Source organism: Coloeus monedula (genome assembly GCF_965178545.1).
Source record: "Coloeus monedula genome assembly, chromosome: 6".
In the NCBI taxonomy this organism is placed as follows: Eukaryota; Metazoa; Chordata; class Aves; order Passeriformes; family Corvidae; genus Coloeus; species Coloeus monedula.
The window spans coordinates 20,891,480-20,914,930 of NC_138786.1; the positions used below are offsets into that span (position 1 = coordinate 20,891,480).

Sequence of the window (23,451 nt, forward strand, 5' to 3'; positions counted from 1 at the left end):
ACATTAAGCTAGAGCAGGTGTGTGAGAGTGGCTGAAATATACTTGAGAGTTGCAGTCATTCGTCCTTCCCCTGAAGGAGCACATAAAAAAAAATCCTTTCCTGATTTATTTTTAAACATACTACAGTAAGTATCCAAAAATGGCAGTCAAAAGTGACAATTGAGATGTAGGAGTTTACCCTTTTAGATTAGAAATAGTGCCACTGAAATTACTTGTCCCAGTCCATGGAATATGTATTTATCCTAGCTGAGGAGATGATATAGTGTAATTTCCTTAAGAAATTAGTAAATTTAAATTAAAGAATCAAGCCCGTGTTACTGATAATAGTAGAGCTTGACCTTTTTTTTTGAAGGGGGAAAAAAAAAGCTAAAAAATACTTTGTGCTGATTATTTGTCATTTGATCAGGATAAGATCAAAGACATTAGGGAAAAAGGCTGCACCAGCTGTATTTTTGTATTACAAATACTAATTTGCACACTGAGGTAAGTGTTTTAGGCAAGTTATTTTCTCTGCTGTAGAGGAGTTCTGCTTGCTCAGTGCTACTGTGAGATCACTGCCCTCAAAATTAGTGTGGATTTTGCTGGAGTAAGATTGGAATGGGCCTTACAGGAATTCAGATAGTTATGGGATAGACAATTCAGATGCTGAGTGTGGGCAGATACGGTACACTATCTGTAAAACATCCACAGCCTTTTTGGGTGGCAGTAGGAGGCTAAGCCCTTAGACTCTTAAAGCAGGACTACATGATGAAGTTTAGGTGCCTGAATTACACCTGAATTGCTCTTGATTTTGGATAGGCATAGGACTCTAATACTGAAAGTCTCCAGATACATACTGTATGGGATAACTGGACCTTCTGTGTTGAAAAGTTGGACAGACTTCATTTATTTACAGCGATTTATACATAAAAGTACATGGAAACAGAAAGGTACCTGGTGAACAAAGATCAGAATGGCTTTTTTGGGCTAAGTAACTTTAAAACTCTATGTTCTATTCCCAGCAGAACAACATACAAGCAGAGGGAGGCTGCAAATTTTGGTTGGATTATTGCATAAAATGTGGGAGCTGCTTTGGTTACCAAAAATTAATAGAAGGCTTTACAATTAATCTTCTCAGTAAACTGGATTTTCATCCTAGAAATGTCTTGTTTTCCTTACAGCTTGTCATTTAGGGTAAATGAACTCAGCGTTGTACAATGGTTTACATAGCTGCACAAAGGTAAATACAGGTAGTTCTGGAGTATGTTACCACCTTGTGAACATGTCAAAGTGGTATTTTATGGAAACATTTCAGTGACAGCCTTTTTTCTTGTTTTAAAAGTTTGCTGACAGTGTGTTTGAAGAATGGAGAAAGTGAATGAACATGACATTTGTACTTGTGACCTCTGTTCAAGACAGTGATTATGGTACTGTGAGTAAAATTGGATTTTTTTCTTCAGGAGTCCTGCAGAAAGTCGCTGTAATATTTGGATTCCAGGTTTTCCATCAAAGCATAACTTGGAAGAGATTTAAGGGATTCATAGGCCTTCTGCTGGCCCTCAGTCCAGGATTTGAGGACAAAATGTAAATTGGAACTTCAAATAGTACCTTTGCTATATAGGGTTTTTTGTTGTTGTTGTTTTAGAGTTAAAGGGGCCTGTTTCTAAGTGTCAACCAGTTTTTGTTTTTGAAATGAACTAATTCAGTTGAAAAAAGGTGGGAAGTACCTGGTAGTTTGAATTGTTTTGTCCAGTGTATTATCCCAAGCTGGGTATTCTATGTTATGTTATTGATTGCTGTGTCTGGTCTGGCTTTGAAATGTTTCAAACCATGAGAATTTTATCATTCTTCTGGGGCTACTGTGTCGTCTTAAGAGATTTCACTGACAGTAAGTTTTTCCTGATAATACAGGTAGCTCTCTTCTCTGGTTTTGTGATAAGTGACTCCATTATTCTTTGAAATATGTGGGTAATCACTAGACATTCTCAAAAAATTCCCTTTCAAACTGGAAGATAAAGAGAATTTTAGGCAATATAGAGGATAGATAGCAGAGGTGAAAAAAAATTTATCAAGTTGGATATCCTTTCTGATTGAAACACGTTTCTTAAGTCTGCACCATACTCTTAGTGACACACAATTATGATGGATACTACTCGTGAGAGGCTCAGATGTACTTTTCTAGAGACCTAAGTTGGCTTGTTATTTCATTTTTAAGATACTGACAGTGAAATGACTAAAGAGTGAGACAAAATCCGTCTGCAGAATAAGTATGTGAATCTTTCCATCATTTCAACTTTCTTCCTCTGCTACATTTTGTTGTGTTTGTATCCCTTATTTTTGATTTTTATCACATACTGTGAAGGCCAGTGTTCTACAACAGGATCTTGGCAGGTTGAGAGCTGTGACTGTGAATAATGAGTCAATTATCACTTAGTCAGGGGAAAGGCAGAGTGATCCTCTTGCTGTCTTGAAAGTGGTCTTTCCTTCTTCCCCTTCTCTTTCAAAAGTGTGGACAGAAATGGTTGAAATTCAGAACACTATCAAAGAAATACTCTGATACTTGTCTGCAGATTGTATTTCTTTAACTTCAAGACAACTTATGTGTGTTTTTTTCAATAATATTTTAAAGTTCATTACAGATACTGCTTCAAGGGAGCCAGTTACGTGATGCATGCATTGGGAGACTGTGGGTGTCAGTAGCTACTTTGGACAGCTGAAGTTGGCTCTTACTGGTCCTGAGGGACTGTGCTCAAGGCTGGCAACATGATGTTTAAATCACCTGCCCCCCTTTAATTTATATGGAATGGCCTCATTATGCACATGGTTGCATAGCTGATATTCTGTCCACAGAATAGCATTTAACAACCGCTTTGGGTTGCTTAGACATTTTTATTCTGAATTTTTCTTCACAAGCAGTCAGGAATCTAGTGTCACATTGCAGTGGTGAATGTTTCATCAAATGTAAGAAGGTTTAATATTCTCTAACCCAATAACTCTGCAATGGTCTTAACCAGAAAAAGGTTTCTGTCAAAAGTTTATGACTGATCTCTTAGGAAAAGGGATAGTGCTTCTAAGCTGTAGTCTGGAGTTGGTACATGGCACATAAATACTACAAATGCACCAGATTTCTTACTAGCTCATTTAATCTATCTAGGTTTTTAGCTGTGACAATAGCTCAGGTTTCTTCAGCTCCAGTAAATATATAACCTAATAAAGCAAGTTTGTCAGCTCATATGTGCTGCCTAATTATAACTGCTCAGCTATGTGTCGTAGGTCTTTTGATGCTAAAAGTGGTATTATTTTCTCTGGAGAATTCAGAAATTATATTTTTGAGAAGGATTATCTGGTTTATATCCCAGAAGAATGACCACAGTGGTATACAAGAAGAGCATGGGCTAGTGCAGGAATATCATGTTTATTCAGAGTGTGTTGGCTGTATGATTTATGCTTCAGATCATTCCAGTGATGATTTCTTTTGTCTCTGTGTTGGTCTGGTGAGAATCTTTTTATCACTTCTCATATGTAAATGCTCCTGATGTGCACAGGGAGGATACTGGATTGGTCCTCAGGCCCTGTTGTTACTCTATAGGTCTGCAGGTGTTGGGCTGCATTATTTGCATATACACATTTATCCCAAAATACATTAATGTTCTTTTGTGGCTTGTCAGTCTTTAGGATAAAACTTGCAAGTTCTTAGGGTAAAACAGGAAGCCAATCCTGTTTTACTACTAAAGTAAAAAAAGATTGAAGTTTTTTGAGCTAGCCATCTAGTTCTTCCTGTAAAGTAGGGTGTCAGTAAAATTATCTTTGAATATTGGGTGATGGTTTTATGGGTCAAGAATTTAAAAGAGGGTTTCATGTCTAATACTGCTTCGTTTCCATGGCTTAAAAAGAGAGTATGTTGGAAAAGTGGTGGCTCAAATGTACTGCTGTATCCAAATACTGTTTTAGGAAGGTACTTGCTAAAAAAGCAGGGAGAAGCAAGATGTTACAGAGACCTGGGATTTAGGAGTTATTCAGAGGATCCATCTGTTATCTGAGCATTAAAACCTGTTTGCTAGATTGCTCTGGTGTGGTGCAGTTTGCTTTCTATGAACCGTGACTCTTGTAAGTGTGGACTTCAGGTTATGTCCAGCCTGCCAGCCCCTTTCTGTGTGTCATAGTAACTGCAGCACAGAGCTGTCCCAGGGGATTAATAATTCTTTGCTGTATGGCTCAGTGTAGTAACCCCAAAGGCATAATTAAAACTCTCCACAACAATTACTTCAATGCTTATAATACATAATTATGCTTTGGAAATGCAATGCAGTGTTTCTTATTGTTGCAAAGTAAATTTTTCAAACTAAACCCAAAAAGCTTCATTAAATGAGCATTTCTTTTTCATTAAGAACATGTGGTGCAAAGTTCATTTTAATTGATTGTCCTATGGCTGTTCCTTATTTGATAATGGGACTTTTAAAATAAAAAGTACTGCATTTTTATTTTGGTCTGATTACTGTATTTTTTGCCAGTGTGAAGTAAAAAACCCCTGCCATTCAGCATGGGTTTGGAAATCCATACTTCCGTGCATATACTTGTCTGTAATTAGCTTCTAGATTCTGTCTGTATTGTTGAGATTTCAACTGATGATGACCTAGCTGTATCCTAATTCTGCTGGCTGCTTTGTGCTCCATGATCCTGGCTGGTAGGATAGTCAGAAGCACTTATAGTTGTCTTAACTTTGCTCTTGTTGTCCAAGGAGTTGTTAAAGGTCTGAAAGATGTCAAAAGCTATCATTGAAAGACTCAGTTCTGTTTCTGAATAGTTCCCTATTTTCAGCGAGGACTCAATATACCACTATTAATGTACAAAATAAGCCCAAGAGAAGTTATTCTGATACTCTATCAATACACTGGAAATGCGTTTTTCCAGTTTGTCTTTCAAGACCAAAGGAATCCCCTGAGGGAACAAACCCTGCTTGAACATCTGTATTTATTCTTTAATCTCAGATCCTAAACTTTGGGCAACTCAATATCACTGGCATACTGCTGTTTGTTAGTCTGATCACAATAAAAAAAAAAAAACTTATTTGCAAAATTTTCTCACTCACATTGTCAACATGGGGAGGAAATCAAATTGGTGATAAGGTAATTCAAGAGCATTCTATAGCTGCTAAACACTGGAAGCAGCAGTGTGTAAAGAAATCAGCTCAAATGAGGTGTTTTACCAACTAAAAATAGGGGGGTGAGATTATAGGACCTGTCAGTGCATCTCATCACGTGGTCCTGGACTGGTGGAGGTTCTGGGAGTGGTGTCTGTGGACACCCAAGGGCTCTGTGGATGCTGGCCCTGGACCAGCCAGTATCAGTATCAGCTCTGACAAGAACTGCCAAGGCTCACTTCTGTACTAGACAGCATGGGCATTTGCTCTAGTGGTTGTGGTTCACACATGGGGCACGTGTTTGTGCTGATAAACAGGGTGATACCAAGATACTGATGTACAAAATACAAGGGTTCCTCCATTTTTGGCCCAAGTCATCACTGTACTATGATCAAAATCCCAGCCCTTTTTGACAAGAAGGTATACCCTGGATTAGGTATGTAAAGGAATAGGTGTGCTTGAACTCCTTGAGATGTTGAGTGATTTCGTGGGCACAGATCCCATATAAGCACAGTTGACAGGCTTTTAAAACGAGAGCTGCAGTGTTGGGAGCGTGTGTTGGTGTTGGGGAATGAGGGTTATTTTCTGGTTTTAGTGCTAAAAGTGTACATCCAGAATATCTCTACTGACTGGGCAGTTGCTATTGGGCTCCTGTTTAGTGGTGTCTCAAAGAAGAGACTTTCATCATATATGCTGGTGTTTGCAGTGTCAAATGAAGACATGGGCACAAATGTTATGTGCATTTTCCCCAGAATTCAGAGAGAATTTAAACAAAGTTTTAAAATAAAAGCTAAGGTGCAACTTACTCTCTCGCTTTTTGGGGTATTTCAACTCTTGGTTGATTTTATAAAGTTTTCTTTATATTGCATAAGCTTTTGTGATAATGAATTTTTCAGTATTGAGGAATAGGTGGAACTCTGGGCACTTGAAGTTCAAACTGCATATTCAGTTTTGTGGTAAAGTTTGCAAAATGCATGTATATGTTGTACATGGAAGCTTTCATGAGAGGAAACATGAATGTGTAAAAAAGTCAGTATTAGATCTAATGAAAAACATGCTTTTCTTTTTCTTGGATAGTGCATTATGTTTTCTGATCTGGTGTGGTTCTCCTTGCAGAGAAAGAGGGGAATAAAATCCAGGGAAGTAAAGTGGACTCCTTAAGAAAAACTTGTTCTACCTCTGAATTACCAAACAGAAATAAACAGGATGGCTCACCTGAAAGAAGCAAAGAAATGTGGGTGTCATTTCCACCAGAGATGCCAAATGAGAATGAGGTAATGAGTTAACATTTGTCCTTGTGGACAAGCACCACATTCAAACAGATGAAATATGGAGAGATACACTGTCCAAATGTTAGAGGCTAGTGGTATTTATCCAATTTGAGGCAAATATTTAAAATACTACCTAAGTGTCAAACGCTTAGAGGGGCACCTGCAGGGATCATGTTTGGCAGTGGCATTTGCCCTGCTGAAGAGCTGCCATAATCTGACTAACAAATAAGGCACCCTGCAATGGGCTGTGTAATGCTTTCACTGGAGAATGCAGTTAGTGGTAGAGGTTGGCAAAAGGGAAGAAAATCCTGAGAGTATGAATGCCACCATGGACAGATTTATTTTGTTTCTTGTAGATTTTAGTAAGTACAGAGTTGTGTGTTACTGAAGCTATGTTACTGCCTGAAGTAAACAGTGGGCAGGCCAGGGGCATTTTTGATCTTCTGAAACATAGGGGATTAGGGATTTAATGTGTAGGGACAAGAGAACAACAGACATCATCTGGAGGGAGTGAGATGGAAGTCCGAGTCAATTTGTTAAGAACTTCTGCCTTCCTGTCTGAATAACAAATAATTGAGTTGTGATCTAACCTGTACTCAAAATTTCCCTTCGTTAAACTTTTATTAAAAAATAAGTAACAGGTCCTTTTGTGAAATACACAGAGCAACACACTGAAGTGCTTTCAAATGATGGGCCTGCCAGGCCTCTGAGCACAAGCTGCCACTTTCCTCCTTACTAGGTACATGTCTTTGAGGTAGCATCAAGCAAGGCTTTTAAAACAATTTCATTCTGTCAGTTGATTGTGTAATAATAATGAGAATATTTTTGCCATTTTTTTCATAAAAGGTATTGTTTCCTCATTGGTATAATTTGTCTTTGTGTCTCTTACTTTAGCCGCATTGAATTGTCTTTCTGCCACATAAGGCAGTGTACAACTTCCATTATCCTTGTAATGGAACTTCCACAATCCTTTATGTATGTCTTTGTTTCTAAAGAAGAAAAAGCTTCAGACAGGGCTGCACATTTTTGTCACATTAGCAGTTTAAGAAACAAGTACAATAATAGTAGAATGCATCAGAAAAATTGCAGTGTAGCAGCAGGAAGAGGCCATAATGCAGTAAATAGACCACTGTAACCTTTAAGCCTGCCCTGAGGAAGGAAGTTGGGGAAAAGACAGCTGTTGCAAACAGTGCTACTGTTCTAAGTGCTGCTTTTTAGGCATGCTGTGATTACTTGCACTGTTGTTCCAAATGATTCAGTCTAGTCCCGTGTAGGTTTTCAGAGAACCTGTACCTGTTCTATTTTCAGGAGCATTCCATTCACTTCTTAAATATTTTTCTATAAAACATCTATAAAGCTCTTTGAACACAACCCTGAGTAATGTGTTCAGTGGGACTCTTCTTGAGCAGGGAGAGTGGACAAGGTGACCTGCTGTGGTGCCTTCCAACCTTACCCCTTCTGTGATTCTGTGAACTGTATGTATAAATCAGTAGGAGCTTTGATTGTGATTTTTATTCTGTTTCATGCATGTAAGTACTTCTGCCCATCTATCTACAGGCAGTGATGAGTGAGAGCTCGACAGCTGGTGTCTCTGATAGAAATAATCTCAGTCTGTCTGAAAGAGTGAAGGTGAGGTTTACTTTGATTTTCTTCAAAGTGGGGGTTATGAGCGGAACATGACTGATTTTTGCTGTATTAATTTACAAATTACTTGCAATTTGTTGATGTATTTCTTTTCCATCTGTGGGAAAGAAGAATGAGAGCAATCCAAAATTTTTTCTAATGTTAGTGAGCATGTACTTTTAAAGTGTAAAGGTTATGTAAGTCTTGATGAGAATGTTTTCAAACCAGGTTGGAAAAAATTATCTAAGAGCATCTTTAATTACTTCATGGAGAAGCCAGGGCATGTAGTAAATCCTCCATGGTAACACTATTTGCAGATAGGCTGGGAAAAAAACCCTTTTGCTCTGACCCTGTGCATCTATTCAGTGATACCTGAAATGAGAAATGTCTTGTCTTTTGTACGTTTTAAATAGTTTAGATTGTTCAAGGGACTTTAGCCTGAGAAAACAGTAGAGCAAAGCCCCAGGTGAAATACTAGATGTAATAATTCTTAGGTTTTTTTTGCTTCCTAATCAATTCACCATTAGTGTCAAAACAGAAGGATCAAGCTCTGGTTTGCCTACAGCATGTACTGTCTTTGTGCCATATGAAATGAGCCTGCAAAATTGCAAAGTAACTTACCATGTATCATTTTCCTATGAAAATATTTTACTTCTTCATCTTCCCACTAAGTTCCCGAAAAAGTTACTGTACAGCTTGAGCTTCCTTCCCATCACTTAAGTTGATATGCAGCAATTTTGGCATAAATCTTTGCCTATACCTAAAAGTATTTCCTTTGGGTTACACATTTCAAAGAAAACTCATATGCTTTCTTGGAAAAATGCAGGGAAGAATGGAGAAGATGAAGCAGACAATTTACTGCATTTTTGCTTTGCTCTAGATTGTACTGTAAGGAATGGAACTGATATATTTTAACCTATTTTCCAATTTGGGTTTTTATGGCAGGTGGACAATTACTTAAACTTGGAAGATGTAGACACAGATGAAGAGACATGCAGTGGTAGGTTCTCCCCTTCATATTCACTGTCATTTTCTGTCTTTGAGTGCAAGTGTGTGAACACTGATTGAAGAACTGTTTCTCCCCTAATGGAGATGATCTTCCTCAGTTCTTCTATTGCTAGAAAATTCCCCACATTGCCCCAATTCCCCAAACTGAAGTACTAACTTCCCCACTCTAAGAAGTAATGAGATAATAAATTAAGAGGAATATTTATTGTACTTTGTGCTGGTGAAGGTTTTTTTTTCAAGCTTTTCTAGAAGTGCAGAGCGCTTCTTGTTAGCAACATCTCTACATTTTTCCTCATTTCTATTTTGTATCAAAATTACTTTGATTGCAAAACTTTTTTCGCAAAGTATTGTGGGTGCTAAGAGACAGTTCTGTAAAGTGGAAATATTTAATGAAAATGCTGTCCCTACCTATTAAGACAATTGGATCCTGGGCTTAAAATAGATGAGACGAATTTTGAATTCCCAGTGAACTTCTTTAAGAATTCTAGTTATGAGCATTTTGAGTTGTGTTGAACTGTTCTGTACATCTATAGTAATTTTAACTCTCCCACCTCCAAAAAGTAAGTGGAATACTAATGTCTGTAATTATAGGTCCTTGTGTGGTCTTTATTACAACCAGAACTGACAACCTTTTAGCATTTAAATTCATTTGCCTCATCTATACCTGTGATTGTCCAAGGAAACCAAGCCACACAGATTGAGGGATTTGCTTGAGGTCACAGACAGAAGCTGCAGGGCTTTGATGCTTGGTTTCTTAGTTATTGCTACTTGATTGGTCTCTGTACTCTAACAGTGTAGTTTTGATTAGTCTTTCCTTTCTGTGTGTTCCAAGTTCCTATGAAGTTTGAGGGCTTAGAGACTTGCAGTATCTCACAAGAAAATAATAAACCAACATAAGTCAGGTTTATGGCAAGTATTCTTTCTTCAGCCTTTCAGATAGGAGGTAGTAAAACAGCAATCCCAGATCAGGTACAGACGTCAAAGATTTCTTTTGAGTGCAGTGTTCATATATGCCCATTTTTCCCTTTGTAGGGCATTGTTCTATGTTTATGTCTTAAAGTCTGGTAATATCTGTTAAAAAAACCCTGGAGCTCGCTGGTGGAAGCACAAACCCACATGTCACTTGTCTCATAATGAAATGAGAAATGCCTATATCTAGTTAATTAAAGTATTGTTAAATATCTCTAGTTCCAAACAGGCCACAAATTGGTTGATGAGAATTAAGCCCAATGCTCTAAAACAGAGCTCTGTTTGACATTTTACCTTTAGATTTGTAGGAAAAAGAGCTCTGCTTAAGCTTGGGGATAACTCACTGCAGTCAGTACTGTGACAGACCTTGCCTCTCTCCAGCTTTTGGGTCATTTCTGTGTATTTGTGTGTGTCCAAGAGTAAATGTTAATCACATACACGTGGAAAGCCCTGGTAAAACATGCTTCATTTGAGGCAGTCTGCCTCAGTGCAGAATGAGGCTGTATCAACAGTGCTCACTAACAACATTGAGCTTTTAGATTGTATTATATAACATTGAAACACTGCCTAGCCAGAAACTAATTGCTCCTTCTAAATGCTGCAAGGAAAGTGAACAGCATCCAGATTTATACCTGGGAAACCCACAGCCTGGGTCTTGCTCAGGGCTTCTATGGTAAAGGTAGTCAGGCTGAAAAATTTCCCCTTGAGTCCTAGGTGCAGAAAATAGCACTTACAGTTTGGTAGTTATCTTACACATCAAAATCCACTTGATAGCTTCATACTAAGAGAGTTAAATCTTAGTCCTGCAGAAACCATGGCAACAAAATGCAATTTAAAATATAAAATTATGTCACCTATTGTTTGTAATGATAAAGTAATCTAGAATAGTATCACTAGTGAATACCTTAATAAAGGATTAATTCTGAAGAATTCCAGTTAGTTTATAAATGAGGCAAATTGTGACACAAATTAGAAAGACATTGTTGTTGACCTTTTTAAATGCTGCCACCTTATGTCAGAACAAATGATTGATTTAAGACTTCGTATTGTCAAAACAAGCTAAAAAATATAGCTTATTCTACCCAGTAAAAAATATCATACCTTGCTAGCATAACTGCAACAAACCTTTATCTCTCCTTGTTATTGGCAGCAGTTCAGTGCCTCTGTGCTTCACTTGGCTTTAAAGGGCAGATCAGTTAGCTGAGTTAGCAACTGTACATTAATACAATAAATATTCACACTTAAGAGCAACTAGCTCAAAGCTGACAGTATGAGAAGTGTGATAGAAAATAGGTGTTAAAACATCCCATCTAACCAGTGCTGTCTGGCAGATGTCCTGGAAGAGTCATTCTAGTGAAGGGTTTTTTTGTTGTTTTTTTTTTTTTTCCAATGTTTCTTGCAAAGTTCAATGTCTTTTAAGATGTGAATGAATGTGACTGCTTCTTACGAGTAAGAAAAGCAGCCCACAGATTTGGCCAGTATGCAAATTCATTGTAGCTGTTTTTGTTTGACAGCACTGGGCTGAAAGCTTGAAACAAGGGCATTGCTTTGCATTGTGGGACTTTGGCACAGAGAACCATGATTGGCAAAGTGAAATTGGTGCCCTAAACCATGGCTTTAATGCATCGTGCAGACACAGCATGGGTACGGTGTCCTGCCTAATCGCTCTTTCTCCCTGAATTTAATCTCTAACTGTAAGTAGCTTAAGGCAACAATGGAGATGATCAGGCTTCCTCCAGGGATGGATGGAGGCTGCCTAGTGCCTGTGTTTTGGCAACAGAATTCCTTTCCAGGACTGGTTACAAATTTCTTGCTGTAGGGCTTGAGGGATAGCTAGGTGATAATAGGTAATATTTGAATAAAGTACAAAATATATAAAAAAAAAGTCTGGAGATCTCGAGTGTGCTATTGTTTAAATAGAAGAGAAAATTAAAACAGGACTAATTAAATGTATGGGTAAGGCTGCATAGCCAAGGATATAATTGTCTCATCCTAATCCAGTTTGGAGTACTGAAATACTGCAAACTTGTCTTTTCAAGGTCCCAGTTGTCTGTAACCCTGCAGAGGCTGAGGAGAAGCCAATTGACTCAGTTACTTTGAAGTTGAGGCCAAGCATAACTATTGATAATTAAAAAAATTCTTTAGGCATATTATATTAACATCTGTTATTTTTCATAATCTGTGCCTTTCCATTTATATTTTGAGCCTATGTTTATATCCAGAAAAATCAGGTTGAGGAAGAGGATTCAGAGTTAAATGAAGTGGATTTTTTAAAGTATGGGGCTCCCCCCCAGCTGGTGAATCCTTTTCTTGTTTTTCTTCTGCAGTCTCTGCAATCCATTTAACACTGCCTTGAGATGATTTCACACTAGGCAGCTCTTTGGGACTAACAGCCTGAAGCATGAGAATTAGAGGAGACTGCAAAATTTAGCTTTTAAGCTTTTTTTGTTATCACTCTCTTCTCAACTCCCCATCAACAGCATTTTTGTGAAATGTGGTGTCTGAAAGTGGTAAAACCTGTGTCAGTGTATATATAGCTGTCAGTGTATATATAGCTGGGCATGGTTTGGCTACAGTAAAGTTATAGACAAAACTTTGAACTTCTTTGCTCTTGAAAGTTAAAAGCAGACTTGTGCCAGTAGATTATTTTTTTCTATACTCATAATTGATGTCTATGGTACACAATAAGCAAAAAACTCCAACTCAGCAGCATTGACAGATATAGTAATCACTTTCTGGGATGTGGTAGGGAGGGACTAAAGAGAATTGTTCATTTTCCAAATATGCTGTCATTAAAGTATGCTGGAGTTGAGTAAAGTTGTCAGCCATATCATTCGGGGAGTTGATTCTTCATGGTGTGAGAGGTGCATTTCAAAATGTCTTCTCGGTTTTTTGGTATCACTGCCTGTTCAGTTATCTCTATATATGGTGCTGTTGGCAGTATCCAAGGCTTTCCTATTGCTAATTAATCACCTCCACAGAGAACATAATTAGCAGCTTAATTAGGATCATCATCCAGTAGTGCTGTAGCAGCAGCCTAAACAGGCTGTGAGGTACTGGCTAGAACTTACAATAGCCTGGAGTTCCTTTGGGTGCTCCCACTGAGAAGGAGGACTGTCAAAACTCTCTAATTTTTCTCTCTGAAGGGGTTTCTTTATTAAACATTATCAGGGAAAGCAGCATTTACCAATTAGACTTTCATATGCTGTCACACAGCCAGGATAGAGAGAGACAAAGCTCATTTCTGGCATGTCTACTGGCAAACAAAGGTTGATTACATTCTTACAGGGTGATTGAAGGGAATTTGAAACATTGTTTGCATTACTAACAAGCCTTAAAAAGTGGAATTGACATTCTGAGTATGACAAGCACTTGCTAAAAGCAAAAATAATTTTCCTTCTGTTGTCCTAATTCTTAAGAGTTATCTTTCTGAGCCATTGCCAGGCTGTTGCATAACAGTGCTTCCTCCTCATCTCTCTGCAGATTGGTCTGTTGAGGGGGAGAAGCTCTTAGTGCAGAAGTAATCAGTGTTTATATCAGTAGGTAATAGAAACCTCTTGATGTCCAGGCTTCCCTTACTTTAGTAAGGGTATAGGTTTAGGTTGCAGGTTTGAAACAATAGTGAAAGATGCCATTGTCTTTAAATGAGCGTTTACATCTTCTTTCTGTCCTACAGATACTTTTGACCCAAATTATGAAAAAAGCAGCTGCAGAGCATGTGAAGACATAGCCTAGATACCTGTGAACTGTGCTGTCCTTTTCAGAAAGCTTTCTCATATAACTGGTGCAGAATCAGAACAGATGCCATGCTAAGAACAAGGACTGAAAGCACTTAGATGGCTGGAGATAGACATAAGCAATCAAGAGACTCGGGATGAAAACAAACCCACTTATATGTGAATCATGAACCAAGAGACAAAAATCTAGAAATGAAATACCCAAGGGAATTAATTCAACTCTTTTTAAAAGAACATTCTACTTTGCAATTTGAGGCCCTGTTGGCTTTTAAATGTTACACTATTCCCAGAAGAAAATTAAATTAAGAATTTGATCATGTATTTTTTACAAAGACCTAGCTAGGAAATCTTTATTTTCAAATGCAGATTCACAGGAGAATTAGAGGTCCATAACTCCATTACCATGGTAGAATTGTGCAGGTAGAGATAAATAGCCAGTTCATCCTTTTCACCCTGGATCTATGTACTCTCTTGTTGGTTCCATTAACTGACATTTAAGCAATGCTTTGAAAATTTATTCTGAGACAAGAGAAATGTAAATGCAGTATAAAACTGTAAAGAAACTTGTGTATCAGCTGAAAAAAATAGGAGGTAGATTTACATAATCGTTTGACTGAATTGCAAGACATATGGTCCCCTTAAATTCTTTCATAAAAACATTACTGAGACACGATGGACACATCTGTGCTGTGGCAGAGCTGAGATTGATTCATGTTAAAAGATATTTCTAAACCTAAGGCATATCCTTCTGATCTGTCACAGAATGCAAACCCACTAGTCCCAGTATGAAGGTTTTGCTGAAGTTTGTAAAGGAAAAGTGATTCAGAAAAGCTGTGCATTTGTGAACTGTGGAACACATCTTGCCCGTATGGAAAGGTTACGCGTCACTCCATCCCACATATGGGGAGGTCCTCTCAAGTACCTCTTTTTGGAAAGATCAGGGAGAAACAGACATCTGTGAAATACCCTTAGACAAGAGAGTCATCTGGCACTGTAGTGGGGCATGTTAGTACTTCTACCAGGTATTTTTACTTAATGTCTTATGAGAGTCATACGAAGATGTTTTGCGGTGATTCTTTATGCCCATTGTACAGATGGTGAAGTTCTAACAAAAGAGAAATGAATGAGCCTGCTCAGCTCATCAGTGTCAGATGAGGTATCTTGTAACTTCTACTACAGGCATCTGTGCTGAGGACCTTCCATCTTTGTTCCGAAAGAAAGATGGAAGGTGTTCTCTCAGTTTAAGAGCATGTGCATCCAGATTTTAATTCAGCACCCTTAAGAAAGAAGAAAGCTGTCTGTTTTCAGCCAAGTTTGATTTTTCCTTAGTACAGTATTACTATCTACATTTTAGCTCAGGACTCTGGATCTGTTTTAATGGTAGCTTATGCAACGATAAGTACATCACACTGACTAAAAAGCTACTGCCCATATCTGAGCGCTACAGGATTTTAACAGGATTTTTCTAATTTTGCATTGAGTGGAAGGTTAACATTGACTATTTTTATTCAGCAGGGTCATTAGTTCTCCCAGGAGAGGTGGAAGAGACAATGACTTACTGTACACCCTTCTTTGATAAGCCTGTTCAGCCGAAGCTCAGAGCGTGGTCAGTTCCCCAGCCATCAGACAGCAAAGCCCAAGAGGTATGAGGTCAGATGTAGTCATTCAAACTTTGGGGCTTTGGGCTATTTGTTTCTTCCCTGTTGGCTTCTAATGTTATTTTCACAAGAACAGAGGGATATAGAAGGAAGATGTGGAACTGCTGTGAGTTAACAAGTCATATTATTAATTTTTAAACGAATAATGAATTCTTAAATTATGTTAAGAATTGAAAGAAACACTATTTTATCTCGCACTGCAACTATATAATCCTACATTTTCAAAATGTGTACTTCAATACTTCAAGTGGTATGTGGGATTTTTAATATTTAATTTGTCTAACTCACAGAATACTCAAGTAAGCTCTCGCACTTTTAAGCCTTTTAGCAATCCTTAAGTAGAATGATGGACTATTTCGTTTTCCAGTGATCTAATGATCTTATGGCATACTCATTGGCTTAATATAGGAGCCATTTTCTGCAGCAGGGAGGTAGTGAATGATCCCTTTAACATGACACTTAAAATTAAAAAAATGGTTTTAGAATATATTGTGGTCAGAATTAAGATCTGGTCCCTCAGAAATGAGTAGTAGCAAGATGCTGCTGAGAAACTGCATTGTCAGGGTCTGGTGTGGAGAGGTTTGCTTTATGGACTCTGAGCCTTTTAATCAGACACAGTCAGTACAAGCTTTAATTTAGAATTGCCGTCTTCCTTCAGAAATCCAGTTCTTTTCAAACTGCAACAGAAGGTGTGGATTGCTCACAGGCTTATTTTAAGTCATTAAGCTTCCTATCCAAATAGTCAGCGTGAGCATTAACTTTTGGGGGTGTTTCTATTGCAGAGAATTCTTCACTGCTCTTTTCCCCTGCCTGATCATTGCAATAGAGGCTGAAGTTAGCTTGCAGCTAAAGTGGGCCAGTTTTGATAGTTTCATGTGCTTATTGATGTTTCCGTGAGGCTTAAATCAAGCTTATAAATGACGCGTGACCAATGAAGGTTTGGTGTTATAGAACTGCATATGGTGCCTCCTTTCCTGGCTCAGTTGTGTTTAGTTCCTTGCAATAAACTCTTTACTATAAGGAACAAGTCTGCTTTGGGAAAAAGTAGAAGTTCTAAAATGACCTTTCAAGCTTTAATACCCAACATTCTGTGAATAAAAATATTCACTCTTTTCCCTAAGGATTGACATAATTCAAGGTTTTTGCCTTTATGTTCCATTGGACACAAAATAACACTGGAAAAACTAGAATGAGGTTTTATAGCTTTCTCATTTCATAACTTCAGTATAGAACCAAAGAAGAAGGAGGTTTGTAGCAGCCTGCAGTGTTCATAAAGGACTGCATATGATTCTTTAAACTATAGTTCATGAAAAATAGATAAAGATCCAACTGCATGCAAAATTCATTTCCATTTGAGAGAAAGTTGGGTTATGAAAGAAACTGAGTATTATTACATTGGCTATGAGTTGCTGCATTTTTCAAGAAGAAAGACAATTTTCACAACCATTTGGTTGGTGCCAGGCTACTTAAAATGAAGGCAGTCTTTCCCCTAAATTATAAACATATTTTTGCCTTCATTTAGAAAATATAACTGTGGCCTGATTTTTAGAACTGTCAAGATTGAACAGGTCCATTTTAAAATCCCTCAGTGCTTCAAATTGTCATTGCCTTGAAAATTAAGTCTTGCATTGCTTATGGCAGGACTAGTTCAGAAAGAGAAAAAGATTTTCCCTGGAGACATCTCTGCTTTAAAATGAGACTGTTCTCTGTCCATCAAAACAAATCTGTTAGGGAAGGGCAACAGAATGTGGCTGCCTAATTGGTTTTCTTAGAGAATGGAAGACCATTCTCTATGAAAAATAGCAGGATGAGGAATGTCTATGCTATGGAAACACTTGTGAGGCACTTCAGGGTAAATTGTGTATCTCTCAACATATTGCTAGGGAAAATTTAAAAAAAGAAGCTCTGCTAAGACCCAGTATATAACTTGAATAATTGTTAGAGAACGACTTGTCTCCCTGAAAATGTTTTTCTGTCAAAAGGTGTTAGAAAGTGGCTTAGTGAATGACACAGAAAATTATTTCTGTTGTCCACCACTGTTGCTTCATCTTTCTTTCCTCACTTTAGACATAAATATATTGCAGGATATGAACATTGACAGTGGAGCCACAGGCCACTGCAAATTGAACCAGCATTCATTCTATGTTTGAAGTACACTATCACAAAACATTTCCCTCCCCTACCCAGAAATTTATTTTCTCCTTTAATTCTAATTAATACATTCTTTCATAAAAGATATTATAGTATTTTTATGTCTTAATGCCTGCTTCCTCGCATCTTTATTTGTTATTGCCCTCTCTGCATACATGAGTGCAGTTGCTGCATATTTTCCATCCACTCGCTATAAACATGCATTCAAAGTGGGATTCATCTCACCTAACTTCAGCTTTAAATGTAGTTTTAGTCCTCCAGTCACCAAGAGGCAGAGATAAGCAGCTCCAGAAAGTGATTAATCCCACTTGCTGTAGGAATTTGTTGGAAGATGTAGTGTATCTTCATCCACAAGCTCTGGCTGGGCCATTTTTGGCTAATTGACTACCTTAGTCTAGAAACCTAATTTTTTGTATGGCTAGGATTAGGAAAGAAGAATTCTGCCCTTCTATTCTCCTTTATTTGTCTGTGGTTTGAACATTCAAAAAAGTATTCAGCATGTCTGTCATTTTATCTTAATCTGTGGCACGGCAGCGTGTATCCTGTGAAATACAGCTTCCTTTGAGTTCCTTTAGTTTAAGGTTTTACTGATAGGCCTCAGCTGAGGTTTGTTTCTGCCACGTGCTATGCATAAATGCAACAAGAACACAGAAGAACTTAAAAGACAGCATTGACTAAGTGAGAGAAGATGGAAGAGTTATATCTTCTCAGAGGCCAGTAAAGACACAGAGATTGAAGGACTTGTCCAGAATGATGAAGCAGAAGTAGAAAATTGGTCAAGATTTATTGACTTCCAGTCCAGTCCCCCAAGCTCAAGACAAACTTTTTTTTCTCCTAAATACCCCAGTATATATTAAGCCTATGTGAGACCATCGTAGCATAAAGCCTTCCCCCCACTTTTTTAAAATTTATTGTTAGTGAACTAGTAAGTTTTCCCTTGAGTATGCAGTGAAATCATTGGTGAGTGTATGTGCATACTTTACATAATTTGAACAAGTGAATCATAGAGTGCCATAATTACACAGAAATACAAGTTTTAGAAGGACAGAGACAAGCTGTTCAGCTAAGTGTAACTCCACACAGATTAATAAAAGAACTGAGTTGCCAATTATTAATAGATTTTTGAAAATGTCAACTTTAAGGTATTCTATTTACAATATTACTTTGTAAAAAAACCTCTAGCAAAATACTTCTGTTATTAATATGAATATTACATTCTTTCCCTCCTTTAATTTGGACATGTAGGAACTGTAAATGAAAGTGATTTTTCTCTTCAGAGAGTAAATCACAGAAGCAATCTTAAGCAAACTCGCAGTTTTCTGATAGAGCAGGATTCTATTCCCAGAGAGCTCTCAAAAAGATTTCAATTAGATGTTAAATTAGACACCTGAAATTCAGATATTTCTTTCAGCTCCTTAGGCAAAAATAACAAGATAATAACTTGATCAGCTCAGAGGATTCAGTGTTCTTTTGTAAAATGTCTTCCTTTTGACATAGAACAAAATTGCAGTTTGCAGTATATAAGTTTTAGATTGCTTGTCTTCGTGGAAGTTTGAAGTCAATGGCTTCTTGGGAGAAGAAGAAAGAAAGGAATCCCTAATGCTTTGAGTATTCATTTGAGAGATGAAGCACACTGTTAAATATTCAGTGTGAATAAACTTTTCAAATGTGCAATGAGTGGGTAACAGAAAAATTGTTAACAGGGTGAAGTTGGGTATGTTTTATTTTGGCATCTTATTTCAGTTAGCATTTTGGGGTTGAGTTTTGTAAACAAAAGTTTTTCCAGTATTTTGCTGCATCTGCATAAAATGTTCCTGGAATTACATGAAGGCCAAGACAAGGTCAGAGTGGATGTGTGTATACTTTCTGTAGCTCTGTTGACAGAGGAAAATAGATTTGCTTTTGTAGAATCCTTATAAAAGCTTACTGTAGTTTGAACTCTTCTTAGCTCAGTTACCTTAGATGTGTGTCCTGGTTTAACCCCGAGCAGACACCAAACCCCACATAGCTACTCACTTGCTACCCACCAGTGGAATTGGGAGAGAATGGGAAGAGTAAGCAAGAAAATTCTTGGGTTGTGATAAATGCAATTTAATAGGGGAAGCAAAAGCCACACACACAAGCAAAGCAAAACAAGGAGTTAATTCACTGCCTCCCACGGGGTGCACAGCCATCCCCAGGAGAGCAGGGCCCCGCCATGCGTGACGGTCACTTGGGAAGACAAACAACATCACTCCAAACTCCCCCTTTCTCCTTCTTCCTCCCACTTTATACACTGGTGGCATATGATGTCACATGGTCTGGCATGTCCCTTTGGTCAGTTGGGGTCACCTGTCCCAGCTGCATCTCTCCCAACCTCCTGTGCACCCCCAGCTCCCTCACCACTGGGACTGTACAAGAAGCAGAAAAGGCCTTGGCTGTGTGTGAGCCCTGCTCAGCAATAACAAAAACATCTCTGTATTATCAACCCTGTGTTCAGCACAGATCCAAAACACAGCCCCATACCAGTCACAGTGAAGGAAATTAACTCTACTCCAGCCAAAACCAGCACAGTATTGTAAAAAATATTGTTGCAACCAAAATAACTGGAAAATATTTGTGCCTTGCATTGTATTTTGGAAAAGTGCTTTGGATTTCTGTAAATGAAAGGTAGTGCAAATGCTACCATTTGTTACTCAGTTGCTGGTAACCTTACTGACAAGGAATTCTATGAGGTTCTGCCAGTGGAAAAAATGAAAATGAGCATGAATATGCTGAGGAGGTCAAGGCTTTATCTTTAATGGGAATGAGAGCTTGTGTACAGGCTTTATTTCCTGTTAACATTTTTCAAATGTGCTATTTATAAAAGTTAATGTTGGTTTACCTGAAATAGTATATGGATATAAGCAAGATAATCTTTGTGTGCAGAATGAATAGTGTTTTCTAGACCAACTCTATCTGCAAAGTTTTTCCCATTCATAAATGCCCATGGTCTACACATCTGCGTCCAGGATTATTTGGATGGTCCAACATCTAATGAATCCGATGGAAGCCAAATCCCTAGAAAATTGGGTAATACAGATGACTAATAAAATGATTCTACCCCAGAAAAGTTATTTCCTGATTATTCATGCAACATGATAGTTTATTAATAAAGGATGTAGATACTAACTGGATTCTCTCTGCCCTGCCTATCAAGTGCTCCACCACCAGAGAGGAATCCAGCTACCACTTCTCTGAGCTATTAACTGTGTCAATGCTACTTGTTACAAAATGTCACTTCAAATTGTGCAGGATACTGTGCCTTCTAAACTGAGCAGTGATCGTAGGATGCTGAGTGTTTTTCCTGCTTTTCAGCAAATACTTGTGTTCTTAATTTCAAATACATTAGTAGTCGTGGAGGACTTGTCAGAAGCTTGGAGAAATAAGCATGTGTGTAAACATTTTGCTGATTTGGTGTGAAGTGCTTAAATCTTTGAAACACGTTTCTAGACATTTTATATTAACTTCTCATGGGATAGGGAGCATTCCTATACAATTTTAATGGTGAAGATGTGTCTCTTGTGTTGCCCTGGAATTCATTTTATGTAACTGCTTTCCATAAACCTTTCATGTCATGGACCCTGCAGCTTCTTATCAGCATGGAGCCTGCCGTAGTTATTTGTTTTCATTATTTTATTTTATAGGCAGAGTGTTTATTCTGAGATATTTCAACCAGAAGCAATACAGAAATGCTATACAATATGTCAACAAAGCACATATTGGCAAATGTAGTACGATTCTTATGTTCATCATGCAAGAAATGCAAACCAGCCAATTCCATGTCTCTGAGATGGTGAAAAAAAATTATTGGAGTCTGAAAATTGATTATATGCCATTTTGTTCATTGCAGGCCTTTCCTTCACTGAAACTGTGTTCTGGGAAGAATGTTACGTTAGTATCAGGTGCATGTATGCTGAAGCTTTAGGTAATACTAACCCAAATTTTGAGGATATGGAATCTGTCTTTGAAATGTAACATAGCTGCATATAACATGTCCATATCCCCACAGTCTTGCTGCTACAAGTGGCAGGAATATAATAGATGTGTGCAAGAGAGGTTTTTAGATTCCTTGCCTTGAGCAAAATTAGTTAATGATGTTCATTCAGATACAGTACAGTACAAATGGGGCACATTAAATGGCTTAAATTAGGTCAAATTGAATAATTGAATTTATTCTTTTACTTAAAAAGAGCTTAATCAGCTGAGAGTGTTAGAGTCAGAAAAAATAGTTTAATTAAATATTAATTAGAAGTTTACATTTTGAGCTTCCTTATTATCACTTGCAGCAATATTATTTATGTATCTGTTTTTCCTCATTACAGCTACTGGGCGATGATGTTCAACCATTCTCACTTGATGAAGAATTTGATTATGACAACGTGGCACTGACACCTAAGTTCTCTGAAGCTGAGCTGAAGGCCATTGTAGAGTTTTCTGAGGAGAAGAAAATGAGTAAAATGTCAAATCAGCATGAGCTAAAGACTGAGTGAAAGGTGTCCTGTGCAGGGCTGTTGGAGTGATCCTTTTTATGGGACGAATGTAGCTTCTCATTGTACCCTTATTTAGTGTTCTTATCTGCACAGCCAGTAAATGGCATTCCTGAGATAAGTTATTTGTTCTGCCAAGGTGCCTTGGAGCCTGTACTGGCTCAGGATAGGTGTGCTGGAGTGACTTCTCCACAGGACCAAAACAACAAAACTGGTGGATTTCAGAACAGCATCATGGCTACTCTTGCTTATATCTGGTCTTGACTCACTTCCTGAGTAGTACAAAGCTGGTCCTAAAGCTGCCTTTTACCTCCTTCTTTCAGTAATGCAATGAAGAGCTTTTTAGCAGCTGACAAATCGGTCTATGAACTCTTTCCTTTAAATGTATAGAGATACATGAGTGAATAAATCTGGGAATATTTTTTTTCTCTGTCTTTTGAGTTACTTCAGTTCTGCAAAAAAAAAAAATATTCCTGTTTCCAACAAACTTTTTGTGTTGATCAAAATTGATGTGGTACAACTCCTAAAATTAAAACAGTAACTGCTCAAAAAAAACCCCTCTTCCACACAGAGCAAAAAATAGCAATCTCATCCATTAAAGGAATTGGCATTGAAAGGCTGTCAGATTTTACATTTTTTCACAGGAGATGATTCCAAATAACAGCTTATAGCTTACACTCTGCATCACTGAAATACAGCAAGCTGAAGTTAAGTAAAGGTCAGCTATATGGGTGGGAGAGAAGAGTGTGCATCTCTGTGTCCTTCTCTTCAGAGTTTAGCATCCTTTTTTTTCAGCTGACTGTGGAAGCTTTGCTATTGAGGCTTGGTTTAACATCACAATGCTGCATTGTATTATTGGTCATTTTCTGGTATAACTGCATTCACTAAAGTTTACTGACCAGCATTTTGTCCTTGGCCTCTCTCTGTTATTTCTGAAGTGGGTGATTAGCATGATAAATATGAGAAGAGTGCCTGAGCAGACTGACAAGGCACCAAACCATAGATTTGTTTAAAGGCTGTGGATGAATTCTCTGTGGCCAGTTGGCTGCTTCATTGTCAGTAATTTATAAAAGCAAAGAAAAGTGTTCTAAGGTTCCAAGGGAGATTTTCTGGATCAGTGATTTTGTAAACCATAATCATTCTCCACTGAAATCTGAATAGCATTGGTTTTGAGGAATGGTATTTACCTTGATTAGGGGATATAATTTAAGGGTGAGATTCAAAAAAAACCAGCAGAAAAGAGAGAGCTCTCACAGAAGATATTTAAGGAGACTGATACAAAATTACAAGTATGTTGTATAGAAAAACTGGTTTGTACAGGACCTTGCTGGTAGAAGGTAATGAGAATTTTTTTTAACACTTACACTCAAAAAGATGCCTGTGCTGTAGTTAAAATGTTTTTTAAAA

The 23,451-nt window shown here is 37.8% G+C and overlaps 1 protein-coding gene across 2 annotated transcripts in view; it reads left to right on the plus strand.

Moving 5' to 3' along the window:
• IFTAP (intraflagellar transport associated protein) overlaps positions 1 to 22,401 on the plus strand; it is a 40,642-nt gene extending 18,241 nt beyond the window's left edge. The window contains exons 4-8 of one of the 2 annotated variants that reach the window (XM_082284554.1): positions 6,236 to 6,393; positions 7,948 to 8,019; positions 8,959 to 9,013; positions 15,240 to 15,370; positions 21,880 to 22,401. In XM_082284554.1, the coding sequence (XP_082140680.1) occupies positions 6,236 to 6,393; positions 7,948 to 8,019; positions 8,959 to 9,013; positions 15,240 to 15,370; positions 21,880 to 22,047 (584 nt within the window). In that variant the 3' untranslated portion in view covers positions 22,048 to 22,401. The remainder of the gene's footprint in view (positions 1 to 6,235; positions 6,394 to 7,947; positions 8,020 to 8,958; positions 9,014 to 15,239; positions 15,371 to 21,879) is intronic. The other variant, XM_082284555.1, reaches the window with a different exon arrangement.
• The last annotated feature ends 1,050 nt before the right edge of the window (positions 22,402 to 23,451 follow it).